This window comes from Chamaea fasciata, unplaced genomic scaffold (assembly GCF_029207755.1).
Source record: "Chamaea fasciata isolate MVZ Bird 193981 ecotype frontalis unplaced genomic scaffold, bChaFas1.0.hap1 SCAF_6, whole genome shotgun sequence".
NCBI classification, from domain to species: domain Eukaryota; kingdom Metazoa; phylum Chordata; class Aves; order Passeriformes; family Sylviidae; genus Chamaea; species Chamaea fasciata.
In genome coordinates, this window is record NW_027094091.1 from 59759576 (window position 1) to 59773081 (window position 13506).

Sequence of the window (13506 nt, forward strand, 5' to 3'; positions counted from 1 at the left end):
GCTATACCTCAAAACCTAAATTCTGTACATAATTGAGGGAAAGGGGTAGCTACAGCATGTCTAAGTCCATTGTTTATGTTATCTGATAGCAATAACATACAAGATCTTAGAAACTGCCAGCCCATTAGTGCACTTCCATTAGTGATACTGCACATTGTGTACCCAGGGCTGTAGCAAATGGCTGAAGAACTGCAAGAGAAATTTTCTAATTCTGTTAGATAATCTACTTACAGAAGTTAGATTCTCAATGTGTTGTGAGAAAGGAAACATTTGCACCCATACTCTATGAATTCAGGAATTTCAGTGCTTAAATGCAAATGTATTCATAATCTGGGAGGTTTTGTTTTCCATTGTATAGTTAATTTTAATGAACAGATTATAAAAAAAATCTGTAAAGTAAGGCTTTTGAAATTAGATTGGTTTCTCAAATTGGTACAGTTCAGGCTACAGCAATTCACTTAGTAAATGTGTTTAAATTTCAATTCAGTTATTCTCAGTGACTTTGGGGGCACAAGTCATATATTCAGGTATTAGCAAATGCTTAACAGCTTGGCTTGATCAGAACCATTGACGGCTAAATTGGAGAATAGGTCTTGATTCAGGCATTAGATCTCGAGGAATTCAAAATTTATCATTTGACAGATAAATCACCTGAGAAGTTAAAACACTGAGGCATGCCTGTGTACAACTGAAAGCTTGGTGCCTCCTTGCTAGAAGCAATTTGTTTTGCTGTTTTGCTTTCAGCTTATGTATTATTTCAAAGCTGATCAAAAGAATTGGTAGCAAAGTGTGAAATAAATTGTACTTCTAAAGAAATCGATTTCACATTCCTTGGTGCTTTAAATGATTTTAGTAATATTAATATTTAAAATATTTCTGTCTGAAATCTTTTTATGACTGCATATACCAGTAAAGGTCCCCATTTCATTCAGCTGTTTTTCATACTAGTATATTACATAGTAAACATTGTAGAAATACTATCTTTTAGCACTGAAATGGATGCAAAAGATCTCAAGTGTCTATTTGCATCAAGTTTTATTCAGTCAATAAGAACAGTCTGTTAATCCTTTTACTGTGTTACATGGGTTAAAACTTGAAGAATATAAGATTTTTCAGCTGAATGAGATCCCTTCATTAACTTCTATATTGGTTTGCAGAAAAGTACCCATTACATTATCTAATATAAATTGGTTTTATACTTTCTTAGTTAGAATATTTATAGGTGCTTGGTCTAAGAAGTAATGGGCATTTAAGCATGCAGATATATATATTATGATACTATTGTCTTAGCAGGCTACAGTGATCTGACAGCCAGGTACATTCATGTAGACACAACAATCTGATAAAAGCAGTCCAGACATCTAGATCACAGTGCTGCTGTACAAAAACATTTCTTAACAATTCACATTATTGCACTTACCCCAATTTCCAGTCCTGTCCACCTTTTTCTCCTTGTTTCTTCCCCTGGCTCTGCCTTTGTCTTTTATGTACTTGCAGAATCTCATTTTCCCTTTACAAGTCACCTCCATCTGCTTATGTGTCAGAGTGGCCCGGGTGCCACACATCACATAGAGGAATTCTCAAGATGAAGGGCTATATTCACATCACTACTTCTGTCTCAGCACTGTTTCATGCTTGTCACTGCTCAGCACTCAGCGCCACACTGCCTTGTTTTGTCAATAACCATTTATTTGTTGCTGGAATAGTAGCAACCATTACATCTGACCTCCCTGTTTCATCAATTATGAATAGATTATTGGATGTGAACATCTGCAAAAGCTTGCTGTTGAACTTACCTCCTGGCTGGGATTAGATAAAGTATTAAACTGTTGTTTATTGTCAGGCCAAAACTCTACTGGGAAGCCAGGGAATTCCAGGACTAGCAGACTCCCATCAGCAAGCACCAAAAATTGTTTAGTATTGCCACCGTTTCCCATAAGATCGTAGCCATTTATTATTTACACTTATTACTAGTTGTTATAACATACTTGATAAAAGCTCTTGGCAGGCACAGTGTTTCCAGCTATTGTCACATCTGTCAGGATGGAAAGGATACATAAACTGTTTTTTCCTCTTATATTGCTGTTAAAGGGTAACTGATGAAGCTTCTTCACTGCAGACTGTTAAGCCTTGCTTTATTTTGAAGAAATATGTCAACAATGGCTGCCTTGGAAAACATTACATTCCTGTCCTAAATATAGATTGCAATAACCTTTACTAGGGCAATTTCTTTTGCAGTGGAAATTTCAAATTGTACAGTAATATTAAATGAAAATACTTTGATTTGCTGTTTGCATAGTTTTTTGCTCTGAAGAACCTGGATGGTTTTTTTAAAAATTTTCAAATATCAATTAATAATAAAACCCTTTAGGAAGTATAGGAAATAAGAAAATTATTACTTAATTCCTGCAAAGTTGTTGTGTAAAGAATCAGAATTAATATAATTATTGGTGGCACAGAAGGCCAGAATTAAGGACAGCAAGGCAGAAACAAAAATTAACTTCTCTTCAATCTTCTGTACGTTTCATCTCTTTAAGCCTTCTGTGCAGCAAAATGAAGCATACAGGGTGAACTCCTGACCTTGTGGAAGCCAATAGAAGTTTGCAATTACTCTGGGGAAAGGAACTTTTTCAATTACTTACTTGTATTTACATGTCATCCATTTGAGTTAAAGCAAAATACACATGTCCTGAGTATTATATGAAGCAGACAAGACTTGATACAGGGAAAGAGCCTTAGGTCTGATCTTGATAGACTGTTAAGGAATGAGTGAAATGTTTGTCTTCCCTCCCTTAATCCTTCAAGCAGATGCACACACAAGTAACCTGAAGCATGTGTTGCTGAGTGTTTGTAGAGCATGAGGGTAAATACTGCCCTTGATAGCCCAGTAGATGAGGGGAGGAGAAGCAAGGACTGGATTAGTTACCCGCAGGGGAGTGGAGCCAAGCAGCACCTCAGTGGTAGCTATGTCCTAGCTCTAGAAAGTCTTCAACAAGGGTGTTCCCCTGTGACATTTACTTGGACAGACTTCTGGGTGGATTCTTCTGCTTCCCTTCCCTGTCCTTGATGCCCTTGCTCCAATATATGTGCTTATGCTATGCATTATCCAGATAAAGTCCCTGGAACAGGAGTTCTGGAACAGACCTGTTTGGCCAATTCCAGCCAAATTCTTTCTGTCTCTGTAAGAAGATTGTCAACGTTTGTGGATTTCTGGTAATTGATCCAAAACTGTAGCAGATGTAAGCGGACGTGGCTAAGGGCAAGGAGTTAACATTCACAGGACTGGGTTGGTGAATTTTAGTTGTGGGTAAAGAGGGAGAAGTACCAGTTCAGTCAAATCAGGGAGTGCTGCCTCTTTCCTGGGTGTGGCGCCCAGTTTCTGGATCCCTGAACTGTGAGCTTGCAGCTTCTACCCTGGATGCTCCCTATGCCTGAACACGTTTAGCATTGAACAAGGTGTGGCTGCCGTTCAGTTGATACTGGTGTGTAATATTCCTGGGATCAATGAGCTCTGCTCATTGTGATCAATACATTTCATCAGCAGTACAAATTTCTTTTGCTGTCCAACCTTTCCCACGCTGTGTTATGGCAAAAATAAGAATACATCTGGGTTTGTATTGTGAAACTTTTCTTTGATCTTACTCAGCATGACCACAGGTGTGTAACCAGTCAAATTATGGTAATTAGGATTGCACTTTTTTGTAATTTTTAAATATGCATTTCTGGGGAAGCTACTGGTCAGAGTTCATTGAACTGCAAAAGTGCCTATGCATACAATTCTATTATCTCTTATTTTCACTGGACTGTATCAAAGTGATTATTTAGCAACCATCAGAATGATGTGGTTTTTTTCCGAAAGTATTTAAGATGTACAAAATGGTATGAGTCCTGTAGTCTCGCTCAACTGCATTGTCTGTCTACCAACACCTATTGTTGGCTTCAGAAAAATCCTGTCAGATGCTGCTAGGCAGGCTGGGCCTTAGCCTGCCACTGCAGTGCCTGTCAGGAATCATTAGCTACTGATCTCTTTGACTAATGGTCCAGTTGATAGTCTGATTCATGTTCAAGATCTGTAAATGAGGCAGAAGCATCTTTCCTGCTCACCAGCTGTGAAATGGCTAAACACAGCTAGATTTGCAGAAATCAAAATAAATGTATTTCCAATAAAGTTTGGCAACAATATCAAATCTAAAGCTGAGAGAAGAACTATGTTTTTGTGGTTTTTTATGTTACAGTATTATAAATCAACGTTATCTCATCATGTGCTTGTCAGAGAAGTGTATTTTACCAAAACAGTGAAATGCTGCTAGTAGCATTAATCTTGTGTTGATTTGGATAGATGTTCTTTATTCAACATAAATTCATACTTTCAATATTTGCTCTTTTGTCCATTATCCCCAGATGTATCAGTGTTCATCAGAGCCTCTGTGCTTTTGTCTGAGTCCTGCATACACTAATGGGGTGTGTGTGCATGTTTTTGTGTGTCCATATAAAAGAATTACAGGTGTGACAACAATAAAAATGAAAGGTAGAATTTTGGACGGAGGGGGTTCTTGGGGGAGGAGCTCATGTATCTGTTTTATATTAATGGAATAAGCCCTGGAGGGTCAGCCTGGCATAATGCCAAGATAACTGAGAAGTAAATCTGGGCCTGAGAGCTCACTAATATTTTTCTTGGAAAAGGAGGTAAATGTGAAATTCACCACTAGCTAGAGAATTAGTGTGAGAGCCATACCGCAAACAGGCTCTTGTTTGTGCATTTAAGCAGAGCTTAATACTTTATTTTTACATTGTAATTGTAGACACAACAAACTTACACAGACATGGAAAGAGAGTTGTTTTTTGTGAATGGGTGCTCCCACAGGAGCTATCCTGTGGTCTGTTACGTGGAAGACAAAGTTGAAGTCCACCTTCAACTTCTACCTTCCCACATCCTGCACGAAGAAGGAAACGTGATTGAAACCCACTGTATTAGACTTTGACTTTCATGTTGTTTGGGTTTTTTGAAGCTAATATTTCAGAAGTAAGAATTCTGAGAGAGTCAGTGTGCTTGGTCACATTGATCCAAAAACTAATCTGTGACCAGAATCAGTGGGGTTTTGTAACTGCTATATTGTTAAACTTAGGTTACGTTTTTTATATAGAGATAGAAAGAACTGTACATTATTCTAATCTGTTCAAGCTCATACACAACAATATTTCCCCACTTTTCTAGAAGCATCAAACTGTCTTTGAAATGATATGGAAATTTTATAATTATATAATGGAGTCAAGCATGATCAAGATAAATCTATTGTAACAGCTTCCTTCCACAGAATTCTTTGTACATGGCTAATTCTAAAACAAACAAACAAACCACCAAAAAATAAAGAAAAAACAGACATTTCACCCCTTCAGTAACTCTGAGTCTCTAGAAATTTCGTCTAACTTTTGAGAAGGAAATTTAGCTAAATGTGTGTAATACTGGTTTTAATATACATTACCAGTATAGATTCTTACATAATCCCATTCAACATCTATTTACACATTGTTATATATTTTATTAATGAATAAATGAATTAACAAATCATTACAAAGAAAATTACTAAGATGACATTTTCAAACATAATATTTGCTATAGAATACTGCAGCAGAAGCATCTTACCTTAATAAGATGTTTTTCTTTTGCTGTCTGGATTTTTCCCATCCAGTAAAACTGCACATTTGTGTAGGAGTTTTCAGCATTAATTATTAATTATTCCACCTCTTCCTTGGATGTCATTTTTCCCTGCACAGAGTGGCTAATATATATATATATATAAATACCATTTTCTGGCTATGCTTCTGTCTAAAGGTAAACTTTCATTGGGAACCTCTAAATTCCATTGGATCCAAATGGTACATTTCCCCAGTATTTATCCACTTCCCAGAGAGCTGATGGATGACTGGCAGAGCTCTGCCCACTCAATACAGTCTGCCACATGCATGTCTTTTCCTATCTGGTATCCACAGGAAGCCAGTTAGATGGATTGGTTGTTCCTATCCCAGAAAAATAATCAGGAAAATTTTCATACCCATTCGTTGGTTTTAGACTTTTTACAGATTCTGGCAGGCATCACTCTGTTGATTCCACTTGATTTTCCAGCATGTAAACCTTATTTTTTTTTTTGTTTTAAATGGAAATTAAAAATGTGCTATATTTTCAAGACACTCTGGGTGAAATCCCATAATGCTAACGTGTTTAACCATCATTTTAGCGTGTTCTATCTGTTCCTCTTTTTCTATCCTGGAATGTTTCTATCCTGAGTGTTGAAGGTTGGGCATACATCACAGGAGAGGAGAACCCTCTTCACTTCTTTCACGTAAATGGATACTGGGCAGTTGTGGCATCCACGGGCACTACACAGCTCCTTTCCATCAAGCCCCTGTGTCCCTTTCTGTGTCCCTATTTGTTACCTGAAGCTGGAGGAGTCATTTGAAATACAGACATAAAGAGTACATTTTCTACGGTAATTTATCAAGATTTTCTCCCTTTCATGAAGATGATTTAATTAATGTTATTTCCTCATTATTAAGACTGAAATATCTGATTTGTGTAGACTGGTAGTAACCTGGGACCAAAATGAGCACTTTTCATCAATATGAATGAGTGGTTTTATTTATTTACTTCCTTTTTTCTCACAGCTGTTGCAGCGATGCAATGAACCATCTTTTTACTTCAGCTGTGCTGTGTATGATTTGTCCTTGGGTTTATCTGGACTTTTCAGGCTTTTTGATATCTTTAATAGAAAAAAAATGTCCAGTAACCAAAGCCTTCGGTTCCTAAGTAACCTTTCTGTGCCATAGTAACGGCTGCAGGCCTGTGTCCAAGTTTAATATTGTAGAGGCCAGTTTAAAGTAGGAATGATTTCAGTCCAGCACATAACATTTGTGACACCTCCTGACACTCTAAGAGCAGGTTTTCTAATATGGACACAATTATTACAACAAATGCTGTAAGTCCCCTGAGTTAAATGCAATACCAAGAATTATTTCTCGGACACCTGTGTGTTTCTGCTACCATCCTGGGTTATTAGATGGATGTACTACAGGCACTGACAACATCATGTATGTATTCAATTTAGGGAGAGTTCTGAACTGATGTGACAACTTCCTCACTGAGGTGCCTTTGTACTATTTCTGTCACACCTAATGCATTGATAACTCAATTGGCAGTGACCTGCAAGGATAGGATGCAACATTAGAACACTACTGATAAGAAAGTACTTGAAGGATGATAAAAAGGGCAGTGCACATTAATAAATGCTGCTTTTGCTGCACGCAGAGCTTGTGTAGCTAAAGAATAAGAGCCATGTCCAGGGATGCTGCTGCATGTAGTAAAACTCCTTCAAGAACTAGGAAATTTGAGTGGTGGAAACGGCAATGGAAATGGCACTAGCACTAGCCACACACAGGATGTCTTCTCCTGAACTATGCGCTTTGCCAGTGGCAGGGGAGGCACTCTTAGTAGAAAATACCCAATCTTTTACCTCAGTATAAACAGGCATCCTGGGGCATGCAGGATACTGTCATATGTCCCTGGGCATCTCCCATCCCCCTTCAGAGCTGGTAAATGACATTCACCACTCCTTTCTCAGAAATGTGCAAAAAGGATTTCCATAGAGAGTCTTTGGAGACTTCCTGTTTTCTCATGTGTGTAATAGATTGGGTCAAGCACAAAGAGGAGGGATGAAAGAATAAGATTTAATTTTATATGCACTCTCCTGTCATCACCACTGGAAAAAAAAATGGATGAAAAGAGAAATTCTGCAGTACAGGTGATGTCAGTGTTAAATTAAGATCATATGTTTTTATGCAGCAGCTGTAAGCCTTCAGTTATGGGAGGGTTCATAATAGAGTAGATTCCAAGCTAATGTTAACGAATTTCTTGTGTGTGAATAATTAAGCAGAAAAAGCAACATTATCAACAGTACTTTAAGCCAACATAGATTAAATGCATAACCTGTAATTTATTCAGTTATGGGGCATCTGAATTGTACTAAGGTGTGACAGATTAAAGAAAGAAAAATAGTACTGAGTAGTATTTCAGCATAAAATTCTAAAACAGTATGAATGTTAAGGATACCATCTTAAGTTATTGGTTATCAGAAACTCATAAAAAGCACAAGGTCTTTAAATCTTTTCAATTATAGATAAGGAAATTTATACTGCAAATAAGGGAGTACCTCTTTGGTCTTTTGCAAATTGCCAAAATTCAAGAGACATAATTGCAAGTTACGTCTTTTTGATTTGTAATTATTGAGTAGTTTCAAACAACTATAAATAATGATCAAAACCCTAGTCCCATTATGGCTAATTAGAAAACAGTTTCAGAAGTGGGAAGGCTTTAATTTTGCATTCTGTGTGGACAGAAAGATTGGGAGGGGAAGAAAAAATGGAAATTCCCATTGGAAAAATCCAAAAATTTACTGGTTTTATCTCCCTGTTTCACAGGTTTTGATCACCTCTCTAGAAATCTTTACATTCCTTTGTGATTCTGCTGGCCTGGGCAGAGCGTATGCAGCTGTAGCCAAGATCCTGGCAAGGTAGGTTAGCACACCCTTGTCTGACTGTCAGTGCAGATTCACTCAGCTGTGAAAGACTGAAATTGTTAAGAGGTCTGTCACTTCCCATTACTGACTGCTTAAATTTTAAGCAGTGCCCTTCTTGCAGTAAGTGACCCTTTCATCAGAAGTTGTTTTAAACTGTTACACATTTTTTAAAGTGTATGGTTCTAGGGGTTTTTTTTGCCTGTAAACTATAATGTGTCCTTTTTCTTCCACGTTTTGAGGGCTTTTTAAGTGTTGGTGTGGTTTTTTTGGTTTATGGGAGGACCTTACCTTACTGGAAAATAGAAATGCAGACCTATTTTCCAGGTTAAGAAAGAGAGAAAACCTGCAAGAATGCAGCAAGCTTCAATGGGTGTCTCAGTGTACTATTTTCTGAACTGTAAGTTTCCATTTATTGATTCACTACTTCTGTGGAGGCATTTCTGGTTTGTGCACGTGTAACTAGGTACAAATTTGTTGCAAATACGATGTTTGTGTTCAATATTTTTGTTTCAGCTTCTGACATTAAAGTCTTCCTCCAGATGAATTAGTTCAGGTACCAATAATTTTGACAGAAAGTAGTCTAATGAAATTATCAGATGCGATAGGGAAAAATGAGATAAAAGTGAAGGTTGCAGTTTATTCTTGATTTATGCTATGTTTGAAGACCTCAGTGCATATGATGCATGATAGATCTTGACAACTGTTTATGGAGAGGGACTTGTCACCAGGTTTATTTCAGTGTGCAGAGTAAATTCTCCTCCTTGAGTCAGATCCCTTGTCTCCTTGGCCTTACCCAAGCACACAGGGATCAGCCACAACCACAGTCCTCTTCAGCTCTCTGATGCATAATTCATGTCTACATGTATTCTGAGCATCCTAAATAAGGACATGAGAAAAGATATTCAAAAGGACACAGAACAGACTAAGAATATCAGGTCTCAGTTTTAAAATTCTCTGAAAGCCTAACCAAGAAAGATTTAGTAGCTAAAAAACCAGCTGCTACAATGAGTGGCTTTGCAATGAGTACAAAGTTTTCTGAGCTCTCAGTAGCATTCCTGAGCTCCTTGTATTCTCAAAAAGCAGCAGTCTAGGTAGAGGCTGGGTTAAGATGGTCAAGAGAATATCCCTGGTAAACCATTTATATTAACTTCCTTTCTGTGATTTAGGCATTCTGGAATGAGGGCACATGCATTTATTTACTCAGAAGTTGAAGATTTTGAGATCTTTCTGAAGTCAGTTTGTTGAACCCTTCGTCTGAAAGACCATGCCAGTGCAATTGTTTTCTTAAAAGCAGACCAAAAGACAGAGTGGCTAGCGATTTCTTCTGAATCTAGTCTGTATTCCACACCTTCTGGGAGCATTCTTTAGCTATCCAGGAATGGGCAGTCCCACTGCTTTCCAGTTGTTGCAATTTGAAAAAGAAAGAAAAACGGTAGATGAGGAGCAGTGGGAGCAGATACTAAGAGCAGTAAGACTCCTCAGTTTAGGATTTAGGGCATTCTCCTAGAAGAGGAATATTCTGATTAATTCAGGTGAAGGAGGAGTTCAATCTCATGTATAGGATCAGGGATTTAATCACTTGAAGAACAGATTAGAGAATAGATTGGGTCTTCCTGGTGAAGACCCAACTATAAACCCTTTCTCTGGAAAATGGCTGTTGTTGTACTTTTCATAAAACCCATCTGCTAGTTTTGCCATGAGAGTATTTACCAAATTAAACACCTTACACATGACCTGCTTTGAAGAGCTTTGGGCATGTGATAGGCATTTACTGTTCAACCCTGTAAAATATCGTGATAGTTCTCAGCAACTTTCAGTTGTTTGAGAAACTTATATGGGGAAAAGTTTGGGCACCCATGAATCATAGAATGATGGAATCATAAAAGAGTTTGGGTTGGAAGGGATGTTTACAGATCAGCTAGTCCACCACCCTGCAGTGAGTAGGGCCATCTTCAACCAGATCAAATTGCTCAAAGCCCCATCTTGGCTGGCCTTGAATATTTCCAGGGATGGGGCACCAACCATCTCTCTGGGCAACCTGTTCCAGTGTTTTACCACTCTCATTGTAAAACATTTCTTCCCTACATCTAATCTAAATGGACCCTCCTTCAGTGTAGAACCCTTGCCCCTTGTCCTGTTGCAGCAGGTCCAACATTTGCTCAACAATTTGTCCCTGTCTTTACTATAAGCTCACTTTAGATACTGTAAGGTCTCCCTGGCAACTTCACCAGGCTAAACAAGCCCAGCTCTCTCTGTCTTCATAGGAGAGGTGCTGCAGCCCTCTGAGCATCTTGGTGGCCTCCTCTGCACCTACTCCAACAGGTCCATATCCATCCTGTGCTGAGGATGCCAGAGCTGCACACAGAACATTTTGGATAAATGCATCAATAATTGCTGCTGGTGACAGAATCCCCATATGCAGCTTGTTCAATTTTCCTTTACTTGTATTGTTACCTGATCTAGGCTAGATTTGTGTAAATAATTTTAAATTTGATGGACAACATCTTCACAAGAAGATGACTGTTTCCCAAAAATAATGCATTACGACCATAATGTCTGTGAGAATTACCACTTATTTCCTCTTGACAAATTGGAGAAAGTGCCTGAGCCCTCCTGAATGGCTCAGAACCTGTCCATGTCTTTGGAATATTTTGTGAAATCTTTGCTGCAGATGTTTCCAGAGACCATGGGAAACTGAAAATCTTTATCATGTGCATTTAGTCATATCATTTTCCAGGGGAAAGAATCTGACATAATAGCATCGTGTTCTTGACTTATTCTGCCAGTGTCCACCATGGTAATGACTTTTTGTGGACACATGATTTATACATCCAATTCCATCACATGAGCAATCCTATAAAAGGTGCATATTTTCATAAAAGTCTAATAGGGGTAAAAATCTCATAGGGCATTTTAGCATGAAACTGGAAAATGAGTTGCTGTAGATGTGTAATCTCTTCTGCTGAAGTCATCATAACTGTTCTGTGGGATCATGAATGACTATATCTTTAGGAAATTGCATTTTATGCGTTTAGGAAGGTGATGTCTAAGGAGATAGAAAGTATACGGCTGTATAAAATAACATGTAGATTTTTGAAGGAACTATAAAATATTAGCCCTTTGAGTAGGAAAGACCTGTTTATCATGTTATCAGTTCTTGTGTGGGATAAAGTGTTTCAGTAATCCTTCTAGCATACTTTAAGTATCTCGAGCTGTAGTGCTTTTAAAAGTACTTCCTCTGAAAAATTGTTAAACTGTACCAACCGATTGCTACCTGGCATAAGTGAAGTTCTAACAGTGAGAAATATCTTTCTGATATGTATCAAATTGATTCCTGTTTTCCTCAAAGAGGTTATATGCCCTAGCAATTTTCATCTTTTCTATATGTGGAACAGAAGTTTTGATTTGAAAAATAAAAAATGACCAAAAATACATCAAAACATTTCTATTAATTCATGAAATTAAGAAAACCTTTTTACATTTTCTCCTGTCACTGATTCCATTTGCTTTATTACTTTCAGCCTCTAGCCCACAAACTTGGTGGCACAATCAACAAACCCCTTAGTGGCTGTTTCATCTCTGCTCTATTTGATTTCTCCACTCTGAGTAAATGATTAAGTTTTCATGCATTGGTTCAACCAAAATCTATGTTCACTCAACCACATCCTTTATTGATTACTTCTACTGCAAACAGTAGGCCAAGTGTGATATACATAATTGGACAGTTGTCAGGGGATGTGGGTGTTAACAGTCCTGTTTTCCCAATTGGAAACTGGAATCACCTTGATACACAAATATTCTGCACTGTTTCATTCTCATTCCTTGGACCAAGGAGTCCTTTTCCTCAGAATATATGTTTTTAACTCTCAAAGGTCTGGTTGAATGGATTTAATGATTATACCATATAATATGCTCTTCAAGTTGCACCTGTGCACTGCATATAGAAAACTAGAAAAACTGGAATTAATATTTGTCTAACACTTTAACCTTGTCCTTTAACTTATATAAATCATATGCTGTATTTCTGTAGGGAAACATTTGATTTTCTTTTCTTCAGAAAAAAAAAAAAACAGGTTGAAAAAATATGTGTCTCTAATTCTAAAATTTAGAAGCCTTTTGACATTTAGTAAATGTTTACAGTCTGGTATGTTTCATATTTTCATGGTAATAAAATAATTAAATTAGGAAAGTTTAGTAAATCCAAGTCTGCTAATTGACCACTAAGCTTTACAGTAGCATATATTTCAGCATTTCAAGAATGTTAGCTTGCAGTGATTTAGCATCCTTTTGTAGTAAGCCTGCCCTCTCGGTCACATACAGATAATCATTGCAATATTGTAAATTTGCAGCTAAGCTTTGCTGTGTTTCCTGTTTCGTGGCAGGCTATTATAATTACTCCAATAGCATAAAAGCAGGAAATTCAGAGTTCTGCCAGATTTTGAAAGCACATATCCCTAACATCCCATAATATAGTTTATAATAAAAACTGTATAGTAAATAAATGCCGAGCCATCATTTGCTGCAGGAATGTAACTTGAAGGTGGTTTGAGATAGTGAGAAAATAGATCACAATTCTTTATCACTTACAGAAGCTCCTATTTTGGTGAATTTCTTAATCAAGACTGGGTTTTCTGTCTTGCCTGGTGCCTTGACATTTAGCATGCTACACTCCTACATTAGTGACTCAAGTTCACGGCTAATATTGAGGTCAGCTGGAGTAACACTCTGGCCTTGAAGGGAAAAAGGGCACCGTGCCTCATTCACAAGCAATCTCAGATGTCTGTCTTATATCTTGCAATCCCACTGCTGAGGTCTTATATTGTTAATATGACTGGCTTTATTAAAAAAAAAAAAAAAAAAAAAAAAAAAAAAAAAAAAAAAAAAAAAAAAGGAAATCTGCAAATTGCTATTGTCAAAGTACATTAGCCAATTTTCA

At 37.4% G+C, this 13506-nt stretch overlaps 1 protein-coding gene across 5 annotated transcripts in view; it reads left to right on the top strand.

The window, feature by feature from the left end:
• The window catches only part of TTC29 (tetratricopeptide repeat domain 29), a 99600-nt gene that overhangs the window by 38570 nt on the left and 47524 nt on the right, over window positions 1-13506 (top strand). For all 5 annotated transcript variants that reach the window (XM_066186516.1, XM_066186515.1, XM_066186514.1 and 2 more), the window contains exon 6: window positions 8473-8564. In XM_066186516.1, the coding sequence (XP_066042613.1) occupies window positions 8473-8564 (92 nt within the window). The remainder of the gene's footprint in view (window positions 1-8472; window positions 8565-13506) is intronic.